The sequence below is a fragment of the Uloborus diversus genome, chromosome 10 (assembly GCF_026930045.1).
Source record: "Uloborus diversus isolate 005 chromosome 10, Udiv.v.3.1, whole genome shotgun sequence".
In the NCBI taxonomy this organism is placed as follows: domain Eukaryota; kingdom Metazoa; phylum Arthropoda; class Arachnida; order Araneae; family Uloboridae; genus Uloborus; species Uloborus diversus.
The window spans coordinates 12,130,059-12,152,334 of NC_072740.1; the positions used below are offsets into that span (position 1 = coordinate 12,130,059).

A 22,276-nucleotide genomic window follows, 5' to 3' on the forward strand; every position below is an offset into this window, starting at 1 on the left:
GTGTATACAAGCTAATCTTCAGTATTGAATATATATTTCAATGTGCTGTAGCTAGGGTTTTTGAACTTAAATCTTCATTTCGTTAGTACCATTAGAAAGAACAGATATTTTTTTTCAATCGAAATAGGTTTCTTCGATGGTGTTCTTTTAGACAAGAATGAAAAATGACCTCGAAATATTGTCTGTTGTTCGCAAGAAAAGCACATCCTACAATGTATAAAGGATGCATGGGAACCAGTTAAAAGTACTTTAACAACTGTTATTAGTCACAAATTGTTTTCAATTCTTCTTTTGAAAAGTTAGTTTGCAAATTATATGAGAGAAACGGAAAAACATCTTGCTTTGTCTGTTGCATTTTTCTGTTCCCAGAAAAAGATATTTTCCTGTTTCTATCGCCTTTTATTTTCAAACTTTCTTTTTAAAAGAAAAAAAAAGTAGTTCAGACTAATGACAGTTGAAAAATTACCATAAACTGGTTTACATGGCAATTACCATCCGTTAAACATTGTAAAACGACCTTTTCTTGTGAACGACAGGTTATTTTTCCATCTGAATCAGAAACAGCACCATTGAAAGAAATCCTATTTTGATAGGAAAAAAATTTCTTCTATGTAATGATACTAAGGAACAGAAGATGCGAGGAACGAAAGGGAAATTGCAAGGATAGAAAAGCACCTTGAGCTTTAGCCCATTAAAACAGGATTTTTTTCAAGCAAAGAATTTTGATGGCAAATTTAGATGATAATAACTTTTATAAAATCAAAATTTATACTCTGCAATTGTAAGTCATTTGAAACAAGTACTTAGTAAATAGAATTATGAAGTACGAACTTTTGAATTATTTTTGGTTAGAATTCATGACATCCAAAAATCAAACGGATAATTTACCCTCCGTGCTTTGTCAAGAGTTTACAAGCCTGCCACACAAAACTGATGAGCTCAAGCTCACAAAAATACTAAATCGTATTGACGACCCAAAGTATTTTAAGCTTACAAAATTTTAAACTGTGAGAAAATTTTCCGCAATCTTAACCTTAACATGACAATTTGTTACGAATACAACTCATTTCTCATCCTTATCAGAAAGAAAAGCATCAAAAATAAAACTTATTTATAGGAAAAAAATGTTTGTTCTAATGGTCGTAAAGAAAGACGATGCAAGGTGACAAACTTGATCTACAGCGCATTAAAATAAGTCCATTTTTCATGTGAAGAATCTTGATGGCCATTTTGGGTGAGAGTATCTTCTGCGAAATCAGTATTTACGCTTTGCAACTGAAACACATTGAAAACAAGTACTTTGACAATAGAAATACGAAGTACGAGCTTTTGATTTTTTTTTCTTCAGAAATTATGACGTATGAAAATCCAGAAAAACATTTTCCCATTCCAGCCGCTGTTTAATTCTTTAGCAAGAAAAAATAAAAGGTCATAAAATAATCTTGAATGATACTGTGATGCACTCCAAAAATTTCATAGGTATACGAAAATAGAAGATATTTAACGAACTATCCTAATGCATTCTTTACCCAGTAATTTCATGCGAAATACTTCGAGGGGTAACAAGGGTGTGGCCAGCGTATGTTTAAGGTCATTGTCGCTCGCGTGATAGATACCATAAAAAGCCTCATAAAGCAACTAATTTTAATTCTGTCTGCGTATCATATTTGGACGATTGTCTGAAAAATCTGATTTACTGACACTGAATAAGTTGAATATAGGCTAAAAAAGCTGTGACATATTTAGAGTATCTAAAGTATTCTCCGCATGCATGAGTTAGTTTAGAATCTCTAAAGAGCTTTTATGAATTTTGGACTGTTTTCAAAAAATTTAACATCATGTATGATGATAGTTATTATAAAGTCAATAGTTTTTGGCTGTATATTGTTATTAAAAAAGCAAATGGTAGAAAAATGAACAAATTATTTGTCACTAGGTAGAAAAATGCGTACATAAATTATTTAAAATTAAAATGAACTACATCTGGATTTAAGGAACAACTACTAACTAAAGGCGGTAACTTACTGTAAAGTACCTAGCTTTGCCTACAATCTTTGAGTTGAACCGCACCACTGCTGCGATCACTCGTCTGGAGTGTAGTTCTACATTAGCTACCAGGTTTGTTTGGCTCTCTTGGCTCCTTTAAGAGGTTTTCCGCCTCCAACTCAGTTACTTCCTATTCCAGGCTGATGTGTGCTAAAATGCACGAAACTGCAGTACTTGGATGGAATAACTGAGCTGGCGGTGCATTTTATGTATAAATGTTTTGCCTGGGTTAATTAAAAAAAATGTCACTGTTAAAACCGGACAAAATTATAAGGACAACGAGAATTTTGCCTTGAAAAAACTTAGAAGTCAATAACATTCTCACTTTTTTTAATCACTTTTACCAGTCTTGATGTCATGGAAGTTTAAGACCGTTCTTGGAAACTTTTATCTTGGATTTTTCGAAGGAGAAAATGAGTTCTTGCTTGTTTCGATATTATGTACCATTTTTTCAGATTTCGGGTGCCAGAATTCCTGAATAAGTTTCCATTAAACGTAGATCGAGCCTTTTGTCTGGTCAGTAAAGTAATTTCACGAAATAAGCTTCAAGCAATGAGTTTGAGATTTGAGAAACATGTAGTTAGGCATTATTCGGCTGAAAAAAATAGTTTAAACTCGTAATTAACGGTTATTTTGGTTAAAATGGCTCAGTACATCAACATTACTCTTAGAATTCGTTCTGCCCTGAACAAAAAAGATTGGTATAATTTCCGTCCGTTACGAAACTTCCTCGGATCACTACTGAGCCGCCTCCAAGTGTAGGCTTTGAGATTTTTTTTTTCTTTACACAGATCGTACCAGAAATAGCAAAAATCGTCTGGTTCACCCTAATTAAACTTTTTCTCATCGAGAAACATTTCATTATCCCACTTTTTAAGCATAACAGAGCATTTTTGGCTCGCTCAGACCTTGATCTCTTATGAACTTCTTTAAGAGTCTGTCTTGACATTAGTTTCACAAAAAGAAACTTTACTCTTTTTGTAAAAGATGTTGAACGGTTCGAGCACTGTATCGTAACTTGAATTGCCATCTAATATCCTTGATGTTCGTTTTTTGGAGCTAGCTCGTCTTATTATAATTAGTTTCACACACACAGAAAAAAGAATAATTGCCTACCTTTTCGTCTTTGCCGACCTTATTTGCCACAATTTTTGAGAAAACTCCAAATGACTGATCTCTAGCTATTCAAATTTGTTGCAATTTGACGTGAAATGTTTCAAGCAACTACTTTTCTTTCCTCAAATTCTTAAAGTTTTATACCTAGCAAGATGACAGTAAAACTTGAATGTGACTTCCTCAATCGCTTACTAAGCATTTATATCGTTATGTACCGCATTTTGCAGAACAAAAAACATGTAAATTTGCTTTTTAGAACACATAAATCGAATTTTCCTTATAATTTTCCCATATCACACGGATGTCTAAACTCAAACTTCCTTCTACGAATAAGAAATTTCCTTGGATCTCCAATAAAAGTTGTAAAAAAAAAAAAAGTTTCATTTTCTATAAGTTACTAGTCATACAATTTACACAACTCTGCGACCAAATACAGTGAGAAAAAAAAGATTTGGTGGTTTTCCCTTTTGTCCTTATAATTCTGACCACCACTGTATGAGGATGAATTTTTAAACTATTTTAAACTTCAGCTATTAGTTAAAGAAAAATATTTGTTTTCTCTTGTAAATTTTATGCAGCACTTACTTGTCAGCACACTGTTTAGTAACAATCGAGTTCAAGAAATAAAAAATAATAAAATAAATAATTAATTAATTAATATCGATGCAACAGTTATTACGAATAAATTTACAAACTGATTGTAGCAAAATAATAATTATAAATCTTTTCACTGTTTGTAACACTTATAATAAATCTACACTAATATTTATATTACGGAGAGGATATGAGAACTGTTGACATGTGCCCCTACAAGTTGTGTTCGCTAGTGACCCGCCATTTACCATAGAACTAATTTTCTGAAATAAAAAATTCTTTATTCATTTAAAAAATTCAAACATTGTCATAAATTTACCTGAATGCTCATAGAATGGTTTAAAATAATTAAGTTTAGCTTTTTAATTAGTTTAAAATATGTTTTTACGTGTAGAAAACAGAGATAAAATTACATACAACACCCGCTAAAACAAAGATGTTGTCATCACATAAACATAAACTGGCTTATTGCTCTAAAAAATTGGCAAAAAAGTAGGACTGTTACTGTCATTACTTGACAATTTTTCAAGATTTTTTGCTTGAAGTTATCCTAGTAAAACATACCATTTCACATTTACCCCGTGCTCACATGTGCCCCCCTTTACCCTACATTAATTTAAATACGCTGCAATTCTATCTGAATAATTATAATTAAGACTTTATTTGACTGGTATGTGTCGCTAAAGCTATTGCTATCCAAAGCATGCAAATAAAATAAATACACTTGCATAAGACTAAAGTATATAAAGTTGTTTGACTAAGTTTCCAAAAAAATTTTGCACCCCGGCAACAGAGGTGACACAACCCAAAAAAAGAAAAAAAAATAGCATTGGAAAAAATAAAGGTTTTATGTAATACTACACTGTAAAAACGATTCAAAAACTTTCCTGGAAAATAATGGACAGCTGATGTGCCCATTTTCTGCCAGTAAGATACCTTACAAAAACCAGGAACGTTTTCCTCTGAAATTCAGTAACCTTCCTGAAATTATCTCAGAAGCTTCTTGAAAAATTCAGAAATCTTCCCGTTTGAAGCCAATCTTGTGCCTGAAACTTTAGAATCAACTTAAGTAAATATAATATAATAGCTTGGCACCTTCCTTATTTATTAAGAAAGTTAAGCAGTATTGCAAACATGGCCAAAGCTAAGCCAGAATTGCAAGCAAGTATCGAGAGTTTTACTCGCCTGCAATTCTTGCAAAGCAACATAGTCCATACTTATTCGTTTCCTTTGGGAGCTCAATCAGCATGGACCAGCTGCAATCGAACTGAAGCCGATACACTTTACAAATACCCTCAGTTAATCTTTAAACTGGGAGCTAAAAACATTTTTCACAACAGTGAGAAGTCTGCATTCGTGTAACTTGTAACAATTCAGGAAAATTTTTGACAATGATACTTGATTTTTACAGGAAGTGGGTAAGAACGATTGAAATCCCGAAACGTTACACGGAAATACTCAATAACTTTTCGGGATTTTTTTTACAGTGTACTTGTAACTGTTTTATTTTTAAATACTATAATACGTGCAAAACACTTATGGTGTTGTCCTTAGTGGTTGTTTTTTGTAGTCTAAACTAATAGTATGTATACATAAAGGTAAATCAAATCTCCTCTAAATTATAAAATTTTAATCATGCATCTCTGGGCGATTCTCGAAAAAATGTCCCGTGCGTAACGCTAAGTTTTTTTATTTTTTCCAGCTAACAAAAGCCTTCAAAAAATAATGCTGTTGGGGAATAATACATGCTTTAATATATTATCAAAGCATAACAGTTAATCCCATATTTAATTTACAGTTACTTGAATAAAATAAAAACTTAGCGTTAAGCACGGGACATTATTTTCGAGAATCGTCCCACTAATAATTTTATTGTTTACATGCAACCATTCACCAGCTATGTAACTATCATTATTCGAGTTTTGAGGTAAGAAAAAGTATTACATTTAGATTTTAAATCAGTAACTAATACGCTTCTTTAGTTTTTTGAGGTTTGTCACTGCAGGTACCGGGGTGCGTTGTGACGAGGATTAATATCAATTAAAAGCCCTGGAGTTGTTTTAGTCTTTTTAAAAGTTTGTATTGTCGCCAATATATATTGACTATATTGGACAAATTTCTGCGGGTATGCTAATGAATATCATGAAACTCTTGTACAAGTGTTTCACACACAGTTTATTTTATGCGCAGATTCCTAACTACTTGATCATGACTGCTCAGCTGTGGACTACCCCTGTCTCACCAGCGGATATCAACTTATAGATAAATTTCGCATTGAACAACACCCTTGTCGGGACGAAAATCTTCTAAGTGCCTAACATCGATAGTTGCAAAGTTATTATACAAGGGATCTTTGTTCCATGCTATTATAAATGCTTGTCTGTAAATCAGATATTTTTAAAATCTGTATCCACATCATAAAAGAAATTTGCATGAAATGAACAGATTGTATTATTTTGTAAAGTTGATGTTTTCCCAGAGACATAACAGCATTTAGAATCCAACCTTGGACAATCTTCTCTTTAGACACCATTTTAAGGAATTTTAACAACTGTAGGAAAATTACGAAACGTCAGATTATTTCCAGCATATTAGGTAAATAAAGAAGAGATAAAGGATCTTAATCGCATAAGTTTGTGAATTCGCTTTTAAATTGTCAAGGTCTAGGGTAATTACTTTATTCTCGATAGCTAATGGTAAACGGTTGCTTTAGCGTAGGGAGAATTTTTTCTGGGGTGAGTTTGTACTTATAACAAAAGCACATATATACACAAGCACACTCATATTTATTAGTGCTTATGGGGAATTATGACACCTTACACCTCCTTTCACTACACCACTTAACTTAAGAGTAGATGAAGTTCAAATATAAAGAAAATGCGATTCGCTGCAGTATATACTCGCGCGACCAAAACGAACGGGAGTGCTCGCTCAGGGTATCTCATACCCGAGGAGGTTCTTTAGCATTTTTGAGTTCAATTTTTTTTTCAAAAAGGTTGAAAATGCAAATAAGAGAAAAGAGTATAATTATAAAATACTTTCTTAAAAGACTTGCATTCAATTTCTACATTTTTTTTTGCAAATGCATGCTATATGGTCCATGCAAATGTTTTTGTCACATTTTTCACACACAAATTTGTTTTTTGTCTTTCATATTGGGACTTTCAGTACAGCTTTTGTACGTTGACTTTGCTTTTTTAGCGGGGGATGCAATGGCTTCACTAAATCCTAGTTTTAATTTTTAGTCTCTTGGAAGCATTGCGTATGCTTTAGTTCAGAACTGTAGCAGAAATACTCGCGCAGGGTATGATACACCCGTAGAAGTCAATTCCAAAGAAACTAATTTTAGAATGTCCCCACCGTTTCTACCCCTTCAAGGTTATGACCTATGTGTCAGCTACTCAAGGAATCGTCCACTTCCAAAAAAAAAAAGGTGGGGAGAAATTTGATTGAAAGCGAAGATGTGGGTATGTCATACCCTGCCCGAGCAATCTCGGGTTAAATGCTTCAGTATCACACAAAAGTAACGGTTTCAGTAAACCCAGAACCTATCGGAATTGTTCCGAGCTAAGATTAAAATTTAATTTTTTTTGAAAAACTAAAGTTCTTTACAAGAATAGTTCACTTTTATAGACAATGACTTGAGCATTATTTACGAATGAAATTAAGCCAAAAACTAATTCAGTAACACCTGAAATACAAATTAAGAGGTTGCTATATGAAGCATACTCAGTTTTCAGCCATTTCTGAGCACTCAATTCTGTCGTGCTAAGCACAAAAGTCGTATCTGCAGTTTTTATCAACATTGAGTTACGGTCACCAGGTGGTTCTTTGTCATATATTTCACCCAAGTACATTGTTGTATGGTCATTTGTGAACGGTAAATAGTTTTTAAAACATTTTGAAAAAGTTTCATCTGAATCAAATACATGGAGGCTCACAACTCTAAACAGCAATTTCTCATTTTGAGCTCTGCTGCAGATGCGACTTTTGCACTTAGCACGGCAGTATTGCTATTATATACCAGTTTCTTTTCAAAGAAACTCAAACTATTTCTAAAACTCTGTATAATTTGGTTGGTCTCCAGGCAGAAGTTACAGAAATATATTATAAACTTCTAAATAATTAACAAAAAACTAATAAACTTGAAACGCTAACAACTTATGTGTCCCAGTGCTTAAGAATGCAACTATGAACCAGATTTCTTTTCAACGCTAAAATGCATAAGCTAGACTGAATGCCCTTTCAAGAGCAAATATCTGCCAATTAGGAGATATAGCACCAAATCCAAAAGTTCTGCCCCTTTCAAGGGGAGTAGCATCATTATCTATTTAGAACGTAATGCAAAAAATTCCTTTTTGAATTCATTTTGGCTCTGAAGAAGAATGAAACATGTCAGATGGGACTTCATTCAAAAACGTTCTGGATGAACCGCGACCCACATGCCTGGAAAATTGTTGTTGTTGTTGTTGTCGTGTGACAGCTAGGCTGACAAATTGGGGTGCGCTGCTTCACTTTTCCAACTGTACCGTGATTTGGTGTGAAGTCCGACTTCTACAGTACACACATGCCATAAAAACCCGTTTATAGGGTAGGCAACCATTCACAGCACAAGAACACACTCACAAAAAGGAAGGACAAGGACAGGAGAGAGAAAGTACGTCAATTCCCGAGCCAGGATTCGAACCCGGACCTTCCTGTCGCAGTCTAACTTCTCTGAAAACTAGACAAGGCAGGCGGCGCATGCCTGTAAAGTGGTTAGATTAATTTAAATGACGTATGATTTGCGCCAAAAAAAAATTTTGTCCGTAATTAAAACATTTTGTTTCGTTAATACCATAGTATGTATATGATTACGAACATTAAAAGCTTTTGTTTAGTTGCTATGAATACGTATTAAGTAAACAATATGTTAATGCTTCGAAAATACGGGATCAATAATCTAGTTACCACCGTCCATATTTGAATCGATAACTCCAGAGTACTTAGTTTTATCTGACACTGTTTGCGCAATTCCTCTCATTAAGTTACTAAAATTGGAAATATGGTTTTGCTAAACAGCTTTGTTGTAAATATTCCTACTTTATGCCAATATATTGATAAACAAGGACAAATTTTAAAGTGGAAGATTAAAAAGTAAAAATTAAAATAAATACGAAAATATTAAACTTTCCCTGTTTTGCCAAACACCATTTCTACTTTTTTTTTTAGCTAATGTTCAAAAAATGGTGATTTAAAATATAAGGTGGTGATTTATTTAACATGTTGCTCAGAAAATTGTGTGTACTGTAAAAATACCTCTTTTTTAATTCAATAATTTTTATTTTAATCAAAACGAATTATTAAAAACAAGAAAGTGCTCTGAAATATTTAAAATTAACTTCAAAATATTCTTCAAAAATGTTTTTTTTTCTTCTAATTTAAAAACAGTTTTTATTAATATTATTTTTGACAAAGTTATTAGGTAGAAACATTTGATAAAAAATGCTTTTAAAACTTTCAATCTGCCTAAAACTTTTATACAAATTTCAAGCATATTTACTTGAGTAAATTGCATAAACACATTAAGTTGCTCTTAAAATTCCTAAGAAAATCCTTTTACTGTGAAAAGCATAGTTATGGAATCACCACATTTTTTGCAATCATTCTAACATAGTCAAAGCACGAAATAGCCCCTTAATAGATTTATTTGATTCTTAATGATGAGTTATATACAAATTGAATACGAAACGTTTGAAAATGCAACTCATGCCATAATATTACTGCTGTTGTGATATTTTCAAAATACAGTTGGCTCTCTGTTTAACGACGCTCTATTTAACGACGGCTTTTCACGGTCCCAGATGGTCCACTACAGTGTTAAAAGCATTCTATTTAAGGACGCTTTCTACTTAAGGACGATTTTTGTGGTTCCTTGAAAGTCGTTAAAGAGTGAGCCAACTGTACTACAACTGGAATTCTCCACTAATAGCGAAATTTCAACTATACAACCTCGCGCAGTTTACAAAGTTAAGTCAAGATTTTAACTGCTTATATTCATTGTAATGTCAATTTCTACTTGAAAGGGCACCAACTGGGATAGCAGAATTTTCCAGCATTTAAGTTTTAATACTTTTAAATCGATTTAAAACCAGGAACCAACCTGTTCCAGAAGATGTTCGTGGAACTTCGCGGTAGTATGATGTACAATACCATCGTCGTCTTCTTCTTCAATTTTTGAGATCCTTGGCCTTGGAGTTTCATCATCTTCCCGTTCTGGAGACTTGTAAGCAGCACCAGGTGGTAAAGACTCTTCGCGCACTAGGTAGGCGCATTCAGAGTCTTCTCTTTGAGTCTCTAAGGTCATGGATTCAGGTTAGGAATTTTTAAAAGCCTGAAAGACAAAATGTCGTCAGATTTTTGAATAGGTTTGACTAGGACACTGAATAAATAATGTACAGACAAATAATAAAAGTACTGGGCAAGATCACGCATCTAGTAGCTTTTATTTGTAAACGATGCAGGACATTTTACACATTGTTAGTTATTTAACCACTTTAGGCCTGGTGTCAGGTTTACTGGACATTAAATTTAAACAGCTGCTAATTAAATTGATCAAATTACTTGATTTTTTTGTGATTGACTCTTTACATTCTGTTTATTCTTATTCATGCAAGAATTTCTTGTTTTGGGATTGATAGCACCCTCAAATAGGGATTGAGAGAATAGGATTGCCATATTTTTTCAACCAAGGATTCTAACGCAAAGGTGAGTTTTTTTCCTGATTTTTTTTTAAACATATATTTTTTTTTACTTATCACTTCAAATGCTTGTATTATATTTTATATTGTTAGAAGAACACTTTACAATGAAGTTTAAAGATATATCGCGTTTTTTTTTTTATCTGACGCAGAGTGGACATCATTTTGACTATTATCCCAAAAGAATAAGAATTATAATGGCTTTTGTGTAAGGGGGTGATTTTTGAAAACATCAATCTTCTTCAACATCCTACTGGTCTTTTGACTCATTTCAAAACATTTTACTATTATTTATAATTTAACTTTCATTTGGCTCCAGTGTTTTCCTTCTTTACTGCTTCTGCTTCCAAGAAACGCTATTTCTTTTGTAAAAAATGGAACTAGGACAGGACGATGAGGGAGAGATAGCGATTTTCATGCTAGTTTTTTGTGAAAAACACGCTGATTTTTCAATGAAATGTTGGATAACAGTGGGACAAAGTGAAGTGGTTAAGACAAATAGAATTTTTTAATATGATCAAATTAAATTTTTTTTGAAAACTACGGTACGTAAAGAGAGAAGAATGTATTTCACAGCAGAGCTGGTATTTAAGTGTCATTTTTCACTTTTCTGGTCAATGTCTACCTTGACATTAAAATTAAAAATTACCTTTTTTTGCACTATACTTGAGTAAAAGGGAAAATTAAAATATTTTTTTGATGTAATACTTTCTATTTTATTACTAAAATATTTTCTTTGAATGAATAAATAAAAATAGGTGAATTACTGAATTAATTGATGAAGCAATTCGTATTTAAATAATAAGTTAATGATTAAACAAATGAGTGAATAAATCAGTGAATGACGAGCAAATAAGTTTAAAAATGTGTAAAATAATTGATTAATGAATGAATCAATGAATTAAGGAATTAATGACAAATTTCATGAAATTAACTATTTCTCTCTGTCCTGCATACACTTGACTAATTGACTACATTTAAATTTAAAACGTGCTTACTATAAAAAATGATAAATAGATAAATAAATAAAATAAATAAATATTTTACTGAACAGAAGTATTCCTCAATTAGTATTCGAAATATTAAAAACAAAACTTCATCTTCTTTCATAACAACAAGTTATTTTTATGTACTAAAAAATATTGCAATATCAATATCAAACTTTTATAATAGCTTGTATTATCATGCATTCATTGATCTTCAGAAAAAAAAAAACTATTTTCCGACTGGAATCAATTAGTGTAAATAACTAGTTATGAGCAGCCAATTAATGATGGGCTCGTTTGTCTTGTATTACCAATATCAAGTTTGTAAGTGTTTTAAAACAGAATGCAGTTGCGAAAAACATGTGTACTTTGACCATGTAACAGTTTCTATGGCCAGATTGAAAGCTTACAAAAGTATTAGATGTTTTTAAACACCAAAACTATTATAATATGCTATATAATGCATGGAAAATAAAATATTTATCAGTTCTGACATTTTCTCTAAAAGGAAACTATCCACCTACCAACAATAACTGCATTGCGTAATCGGAACACTGCCATCTTCCTAGTTGAGATTGAAATGAAATTATAAATTCATGATCCAGCACAATAAGTGTGCATAAGGTTAGTACTTGAGAGTGTAATTGGGGTAGGGTTATAAAGCAAAGAGTTAGAAAAACAATAGAAGTCATATGCTTACTTCCACAGCCATAAATTTGGGTACAAACATAAATGTCATACAAACACACCAATTTCCAATTTTTATTATATTCAACACGCAAAAAAGAAAATAACGGGTTTTTGCCCTCTTTGAAACAAAAATCGTGTTATAAAAGTTTTCTGCCTCGTGGTAACCGAAGATTTTTTTTTCACTAGCAGTTTTCCAACTTTTGAATGATATTCTTCGTTGACATGGTTTTGAATATTAGTTGGTTGAACTCAGTCGAAATCATTTCCTCCAAAACAGTCTCGTTAATTGTCGGATACTGTATACACACTTAATAATTAATTTCATGCTATTACAGGTTTGTAATACAGCGTTTAATATGCTTAAGTGTCTCTCTAGATATCTAGATAGAATACGTTGAGTCGAGAAAAAACAAACAAACAAAAAAAAAAAAAAAAACCAGGTGAGAATAACGTAAAATACATTTTTCCAGGCATAAGAAAAAAATTGGTTTTCGATTATGGTCTGACTCCAATAGCTTGAAATCCGGTGGGGTTTCCATTTGTTTAAATAAGGGTGAGAAAGCATATTTGATTCACCAATAACGTACAGAAATTGCTATCAATTATGTACCAATATAAAAAATCCAAGTCTTTCGCTCTACTTATATATAAACTCTAGACAATAAGATCAGTTATTAAAGTCATAAGTGCCTGTTGTTGAGGGCAAAACCCAAATTTACTGTATGATTTGCAGATAACAGTTGCAAGTTTCTCTCTTTTCGTGACTAATTCTCCAACGGGGAGAATATGCTTCATATTTCATGAAATAATCACATGAATCTGCATTTATTGATTTAAGACTGATGACTGGCATTACTTTTCTACCCATGTTTTTCTTCTTGAATTAGTGGAGCGTGATCAAAATAATTATATTTAGGAAAATATATTTGCAGTACTGTATTTGTGCATTTTTTGCTATCAGTTGTTTACTTTTAAATGTTTAAGATGGTATTCTCAGATGCTAATCAAGACGTGCAATCAATCATTCATACCATCATGAAATGCTATAGTATAGGTATTGGTAATTAATAACTAGCCCACATGTATACAAGTAGGGGAGAGTGTTGTACCTTGGGAAACTTTTAATATATTCAAATTTTATACGTTAATTATTTAAATCAAATTTAAAATTTAAAAGTCATATTAAAATACCCCCAACACATTTCTCTGCAATACATTTTTTAAAAATTCAGACAGTTTGAAAATAAAATTTTGCCAGCCATTTAAAGTAACAGTTCCAGACTGTCCCAAGGTACAATATCTTATTATAATTTAGGACATATCCTGTTCTATCATGGGACACTCTTCATAATTCAGGAAACAGCCATTACTTAGACCAATTTTGCACCAAAAAAAAAATCACGGTAATGAATTAAATCACGAATAATGATTAAAATAAGTCATGAATCTTGAATTAATGAATTATTATCTAATATTAAATGTGTTTAAAAGACTACATGAGATTAGAACATTTTTCCATGTTCCTAAACACATCTTAATTATTAAGAACCATGTATATGTTGTAGCTTGGGACGTGTCCTAAGATACAATATGCTTGGCTGTCCCGAGGTACAATCACCAAGTGGTTTAAGAAACATCAAAATAGTGGCCAATCTAGATGCACTATCATTATTTTCTCTTAACCAAATTGTTTTAAATACTCCTCTTTCATAAGAAAATAAAATTCAGTTGATTATTTACACAAATACAAAAATAGAAAATAAAGTGAAAATAAAGAAAATATTTACATTGGAATCATGAAATTTGTTTTCTCTCATAAAATCATCAATTTAACTCTTTTGCTGCTCATTGTTACTTTGGCACCCTTTAGTAGTGAAGATCACTATTAGAGATTACAAAAAAAAAAAAAAAATGGCGGCTAAAAATAGATTCTTAGAAACTAGCAGTGTCCCAAGGTACAGCACTATGCCTTAAATGAATGTTACAGTCACATATGCTTAATAACGTCAACAATTTTCCCCAAAGAAAGTGCTTAAACGAAAACTTTCCATCTTTACCATTAAGTTATACCATTACTGATTTTCAATATTCAATGGAAAAAAAAACGTACCATCGTTAGTACTTGCCTTGAAAAAAACAGAAGAAATAATGTTCATTTGGCTCATTTTATGCATTGCATGCTTCACGAATATTAACACAGAAATAATGATAAGAAACTTTTCTCTTTGGTTTTTGCGTGATTGATAAATTGAAGAAGTTTTTTTTATAATTATTTGAAAGAATCCATACGAAATTCATAAAAAGAAGTGGGAAATCAATGCTTTCTTTCTCTAGAACACATCTCGTTTTAAAGGAGCCATAAAGACAAGTATACGAATTTTCAGTTACTCAAAAATCGACTACTATTATTTTAATTTGATTACGCAAATATATGCGCATTTAACAAACGTATTTTATGTAGTCTCAAATGTGAAAATAAAAATTAACCTTATAAATATTTAACCTACAAGACATAACTAATTGATTTAGCATTCAATCAAAAAAAATTTTGTTGCTGGGGGGAAAAAAGAGTCTGCTAGTGTAATGTGACTGCTTTATAATGAGACTATTTAAATAAGTGTATCTTTCTTATGAAAGCAACGTTAATTAAAACATTAAAACACGCTTTTAATCCTCAAAGATAAATTCTTCGAGGTACAATAGATTGAGATTGCATTTAATTGAAAAATATTTTTGCTCCAGTAAAAAAGAAAAAGAGAGAGAGAGAAAGTATATATATATATATATATATATATATATATATATATATATATATATATATATATATATATATATATATATATATATATATATATATATATATATATATATATATATATATATATATATATATATATATATATATATATATATATATATATATATCCAACCGCGCTTTTAGTAGGGCTATTGAATTTTGTGCGCAACGTTAACTCAAACATTAAAATGAGTTTTCAATCTACAGAGATAAATATCTTGGGGTACAAAAGATTGATTTTGCAATTGAGTTTGCCTTTTGTGGGGAGTAGATAGCGAATTACGTCATGTGATATGCTGGAAAATGGTTGCACGTTTCCATTTTTATGAGTAACTTTTCTCAGATGACTTCCGTCGTCGGGGTGAATATGATTCCTATTTCAAACAGAATCTATATTCAGTGCTCTGGAACAGGATTGGTCATTATTTTTTCATCCATGTTCTTCTTTGAGTATTTCGGCTATGATCTGAATTACTTTGTTAATGAAATACATATAAAATGTCATTTAAAACGAGTGATTTTCGATTTATTCTTGATAAATCTTTAGCATAAATGTATGTTAATGATGTAAACCATAGTTGTAAAACTATGAAATAATATTTTATGTCGTTTTTTTTTCTTTTTTTTTTTTGCACATATTCATTTTTCATGTGGTCGTATTGCCGTATCATGTGCTTAGATATATATTACACAACTGCTCAAAAGATTCCTTTTTTAAGAAAACGAAAACAAAAAAAAGAAAAAACTTTTTATAATTCAGTGCAAAGTTGTGCAAGGGCAAGTTGTGCCCTTTTGAAATAAAAATCAAAGAGTAAAGGGTTTGAAAGCACTGAATTACATCCATTTGTATATGTACGTTATTCAGAAAAACCTATCAATCTCTTCTGATAAAACTCAGCACTCATCAATGGTATTAATCTATAGCGTCACTACGGGGGAGGCAGGAGTTACGCCTTGGTTAACACCCATTTTGGGGGCACCACCTAAAGTGGCTATAAGAGTATATGTGCCTAAGAAAATCTAACATGAAAGAAATTCATAATTTATATCTTTTTTTAATCTAAACTTTCGTTACATCACGAAAAATAAGCCCCAACCACGCAGAGTGACCGCGCCGGGTGACACCCGTGTTAACAGTTCCACTGCTATCGAAGTGCATTTAATTTCTTAAAATTTTATTCATATTTAAAAAAAAAAAAAGCAATCGAGTCACAACTATAACTTTAAGAAAATCACGTTTTTCTCAGCCTTAATAATTTCTACTACGTTGAATACAATATTACGTTTCGCAGAAAACAAACTGAGGACAAAAAAAAAAAAAAAAAAAGAAAGAAAAGAAACGGTTCAAGAAATACTCTTTCTAAATAGATAATGTTTCATTTTTACTTTTAAATTCATATTAGGAAGAATAATCTAAGTATTAACCATTTACTTCGGTCAGTAACATCCTCAACATGTTTAATTTGTTTATTCTAAAGCCTATCATTGGTTATTCGTTTACTTACTATTTTTAGGTATAAAATATCATTATCTTCCTTCTTTCAGTTTTTTACTTACAGACGCTTATATTTTTAGGCATTCATAAAAGAGTTACGTTACTCCAATATAAATGGTTAAAATTTAGTCGTCATAACATTTCTCTCGCATGCAGAAACTGATTCATTTTCTGAATTTACAACATTTCATGCATAAAACAAAATTACGCTTTGTATGAACTACTCGAAAGAGATTTTCGATAGATTTAAACAACATATATTGCGTTTAAATTCTACTTCCCACACGGTAATAAAATATGATGTGTAGAAGTATAGCAGCTGAATATTTGAGCTCTTAGTTCAAAGGAATTTTGATTTAAGATGTTAACTTTGAAAGAGGTGCTTAAATATTTGTTGAATATTGGCAAGCATTATATTTGAGAGCAAAATTCCTAATAAATATAATATTCGTAGCATTTAAAATATTTAGCTCTGTTTTTTCCGTATTACAACGTATGTTAACTTAAAATAGTTGAAACTTTCTGTAAGTTTGTCAATGTCATAACATATTCTTTTAATATGGTTGTACAAGATCATTTAAAGTACGAATCAAGTTACAATAGATTGTTCGTAACGTTTACTGCTATATCTTACCAAATCAAGAAAAATACTTTTAAATATATATACAAAAAATATTGATTTCCCGTCCTGCCGCGGGTAGCGAAGCAGAACTATATATAGATATTTATACTTTGTATATGTATAGATATGTATAGGTGAGAGTGATAATGAATTGGACATGAGATCGAATAGGGTCACTAGTAGTTTAAAAGTTTTTATAGATGTACTTTAAACAAAAAAAAAAGGTTCCAGTTGATAGAAATAGGGATTCGAGCAATCTGACAAAATTGTTTCCTCCGAGTAGAATCATTTTCAAGTCATTACTGACCCTCCACTTCGCTACCTACAAGTGAAACTTCTTAGTTCGCTTGATAGAGGTATATTCAGAAGTCTCCGCTTCTTATCGTTACTAAATAATTTTGACAGCCATTTGTCGTTGTAAGACACCAGTTTCTTTACCGAGTTTGAATGTAAAGTTCTAAGGTGGTTTTGGATACAATGGCCAAACATTTTTTTTCAATTTGCAGCTAGAAAATGAACTTTCAGGACTACCAGCTAATATTAGCGGGCCATTTCATTCCAATACAGAATTTGCTAAAAAGACCAAACTGAGCATCATTGCAAGACAAAGCACCTAATGTCTAAATCAGCAAATGTGTAGTTTAATACAAAAAAAAAATCAATGTTAAAGATCTACCATCTGCAAGTAAATACAACGGAAAACGCGTGGGAACATCTAGCACGAAAGTATATGAAAATGAGCACTTATATTTTTCAACCAAGGACCTTAAATCAACGAAAGAACTAGTAGCATGTATGATATGAACTCATTCATAAAAAACATTAGGTTCCAGATAAATTATTTCTCAATGTTGACTGGAAAATTCAGCTTAACATGGTTTTAAAAAGACTTTTTCCGACGGAACTAGTCACCAAGGTGACGTTTTTAGTCGCCCGGGAGCCCGCCCTCGGGGGTTGTCGGACCCCTGTATTAGGGTGGTTAAGAATACATGTAAAAAAGTTTTTCCTAGATAGCAGGACACCTCTGAATATTTTTACACTTGTGGATAGTAATATACTGGAAGAATTTTAGCTTCCTAGTTCAACTGAAAGAGGGTGCTCAACCCCCTCCCTTGAACTTCATAGCTATGGGGAGGGGGGTTAAAAAATACATTGAACTGAAAAAACAATGCTACGTATTTTAATATACACGAGTTATATGCATGTACCGTGCAGAAAAAATAATAATTTACAAAAAAAAAAAAAAAAGAAAACCAATAAAATTATATTAATTTGATTTTTTGGCATCTTGAATTCGAATTATGTTTCTCGCAATCACGAGTATGTGTGTGTATGAATGAGCGTGTGTTTGTGTAGGTGCATGTGTGTGGGTGCGTGTGTATGTGTGTGTGTATGTATGTATACATGTGTGTGCGTGTTGTGTATGCAGTGCTGTGTGTGTATGCGTGTGTGTGTAGGCATTCGTGTGTGTATGTATATAGGCCTATGTGTTTGTGTCTGTGTGTAGGCATGAGTGTGTGTATGTGTGTGTAGGATATGGACGCAACCTGGAGACGGTTTTCGCAATTGGAGCAGCACCGTGAGGCCGGTCGACGCGACGGTGGTGCTGGCAGAGGGTGGCGGTGAGAAAATAAAATGATAGGACATCAAAACAGTCAAATGAGAACAATAAGCAATCGCGTGATTGCTCAAAAAACAGCTGGGGAAGTTAAATGTTTCTAAATTTGTGACACTTTCTATGCTACGGCTATTGTTAAATGAAGGGGTCATTGTGCACCCTCTTACAATTTGAGTAAGAAGCTACCATTTTTACAGCATAATACTATTAGTAAGTCTACACAAAATAGGGGTTGTCCAGGGGTCTAGCTGAAAAAAAAGTTTTTTTGAACCACCCTACCCTGTATACTGTAAAATGACAGTTGTTAAATTTTGTTGCATGAAGCCAAATACCGAATTAAAGCTTAACGACGCTAATCATATTGATTATTTGTGAGGTAAGAAGTCGGGAAATTGTATTTGAAGCCACATGCTTACTCAGGATACTAGGGATATGAAAATATTATCTTACAGATGTTTCGAATGATTGGGGCCTTTTTATATAATAAATGAAATGAAATAAAAGTCGTCAGGATGTCTTTTATGTTATTCAGTAAACTTTAAAGAAATTTTTTAAAATTTCAGTCTAATTTTCATTTGTCGCATTTTAAATTCGTACACAATAGTGCATTAAACGCATACAAAAGGTTAACTTTTCCTCACTACAGGTTTTAATAATATTGATCTTATGCTCAGAAATAATAAATTAAACGTGTACTTCTTGTTCTATAAATATCTTACATGGAAAGCGAAAATCTGCTTTCATCACAGACATAAAAATAAAAAAGGGGGGTTTGCTTTAGCAAAAACAAACATTCTTGTTAAAATGTTTTTGAAATAATTTTCCTAACGACAGCAGTAAAAAAAGAATCGAATACAGTGTAGAAATTTTGCGACAATGAGTTAACCCATTGAACTAGTTTACCCAGATAAGCTAGTTTACTGAGTCTAATTGGCACTAGTATAAGTATGAATTTTGAAATTATAGAATTTACTTATGTAGAATAATATATTTTAATATTGTTTTCCAAAAATGGTTTTTGGTGGCAAAAAACTTAACCTCAGAAAATACATGTTATATATTTTCTCATTCTTAAATACTTCGTAGTGTATCTTACGGCTATAGGAAAGAGCTGTTTTGAAATCCCCTAGTCTTTTCACTGATATTAGATTTAAAGATAACATTGCGTTCTTAAAAAACTAGTCTCTAAAATTTTACAGTTAAAAACTATACTTCATCGGAAAAACAAATCTGAACTTAATTTGAGAAATATATTTGAAACAGTAGGTATGTTTTTATTATTGAAAAGGTTTTATATTTTTGAAAACATATTTGAGATTTTTTTTAAGTTTAAGCTTAAGTCTTGAGATTTTTTAAGTCTGTGGTCAAAGAATTACTAAAATTTAAGTTTTAAAGTACTAAAATTTCAATTTTAAACTATGCTACCCACATACCCTTTTCAATATAATATCAATATTTAAAACTACTACAAAAGAGACTTCTGAAAAAAAAAATGTCATTTAAACTAGATGCACTTGAAATAAGTTAATTTATCTGGAATGAATTAATAAATGCTATTAATAACTTTACAATGGCGGGTGTTAACATGCACAGGGCTAATAAGCACGAAATTGCAGTCCTCGGCTGGAATTGAATGAGCTGGCGGTGTATTTCATATATTTATGCCTTAGCCCTGGCTATAGGGTCGGTAACTTACTGAATATACCTGCCTTGCCTTCAATATTCGAGTTGAACCGAACTATTGTTTCGGTCACTCGTCTGGTCAGTGCTAATTCTGTATTAGCTACCAGTTTGTTTGGCACTCTTCGCTTCCTTAAGAGGTTTTCCACCTCCAGCTCAGTCACTCCTATGCCGGGCTGATGAGTGCTAATAAGCACAAAACTGAAGTCCACGGTTGGAATTGACTGAGCTGGCGGTGTATTTCATATATTTCTGCCTTAGCCCTAGCTATAGGGCGGTAACTTACTAAATAAATGACTAGTTATTGGTACCCAACTAGTAATGGGCACGTTGTTCTTGTATTGCTGATGTCAAGTTTGTAATCGAAGTTCCAGAAACATCATCAGAGGATTCTCAAAATTGCACCTTTCAAGAACACCAGAACCATATTTTATCCAAGCTTAAGTTCTATCTATGTTTGGAAAAAAATGCTCAAAAAAGAAAAAATACAATGTTCTTTGCATTTCAGTTATTGAAGCGTTTCTTTCTAAAGGAGTTTATTTTGTTTTCGGAAATGTTCACGTTCCGTATTTGACTACTATTTACATGATACCAGATACATGAAATCAGACATTTTATGTAGAATAATGTGCATTATAAAATGTTGTCTTCATATTTTCTTTATGAACCATTTTCAAACTTTTATCGTACATACTTTATCTTACGAATACCGCTAAAGTGAATGTTCCCTCTGATTGCGAATGTCTTATAATTTTAAGCTCACATCTTCTCCCATTGATGAAGAAGTGTTATTTAATCAATTGTTTAATAACTCCTGAAACAGGTATTGGCCATATCATCGCAATTTGTGCTATACTTCTTTTCTTTCTCCTATAAATCAACGAGATAAACAATTTATTCCAACTGATACAGACTGATACACATAAATTATATAGAGCGGATTAAATCTTTTCTAGTTTTATTCCGCTAGCGATTTAATAGCACTCGGAAAATTAGCAGAAATAATTGTACGCGAGTCCACTCATATTTTAGTTTTTACTAGCGGCAAGCATTCAGTACTAGTAAGGTGGCTACCAAAGAGAACTAACATAGCTCTTAAGCGCGATAGTGTTATTTCAGTCAATCTACGGACAAATAAAAGCATTTGAGCTTGATTGTATCGGGCGATGAGACATCAGAAAGTGAGTCATGGCTAGGATGGATGGCCTTTTTTTCTGTACTAACGAACCACGACAATCAAAAGATCCTGCTAGGATCATGTCCAAAACTTCAAGGGTATTTTTTTCATTTGCATCAGCATGTTTTTTTTTTTTTTTTTTTGTTAAGTCCAACAAAACTGAAATGAAAGTCATCAGGTGGTCCTTATCGCACTAAATACACATAGAAGAACAAAAGATGTGTGACCTTCTTCACACTGCTTCCCCGATACTAATCAAAACTATTCTTGGATCGTGAGCCGATATCTGACGGAAATTACTCCACTGAAGCAACACAAGAATATCAGTTGTTCCTTCACTCTATTAACGAATAATAACAAACATACTAAAGTAAAGTATAAATCAATAGAATTCATCATTTAAGTGGATTTCAGCAGATATCGTATATTATGAACTTTCTCGTAAACGGATGACCTCGATGGCTACAAGTCCATTTGTTCATCCAGTTTATTGAAGAATAATAGCATGTAAGGTAAAGTAAAGCATAAATCAATAGACATCTTCATTCAACCGGATTTCAGTAGATCTCGTGCAGTATGAAATATCCTAATGACCAGCATTTCTCAACGTTTTTTATTCGCGGACTGGCAAAAACTTTTTGAAAAAAAAAAAAAAAATCGCGGATCGATGAGGTTTCACATTTTATTCGTTTTGCAAAAAAAAAAAAAAAAACTT

The 22,276-nt window shown here is 32.1% G+C and overlaps 1 protein-coding gene across 1 annotated transcript in view; it reads right to left on the reverse strand.

Annotated features, from left to right (window-relative positions):
* The window catches only part of LOC129231865 (synaptic vesicle glycoprotein 2C-like), an 86,198-nt gene that overhangs the window by 43,736 nt on the left and 20,186 nt on the right, over window positions 1–22,276 (reverse strand). The window contains exon 2 of the mRNA XM_054866251.1: window positions 9,899–10,129. Within this exon, the coding sequence (XP_054722226.1) occupies window positions 9,899–10,102 (204 nt within the window). The 5' untranslated portion in view covers window positions 10,103–10,129. The remainder of the gene's footprint in view (window positions 1–9,898; window positions 10,130–22,276) is intronic.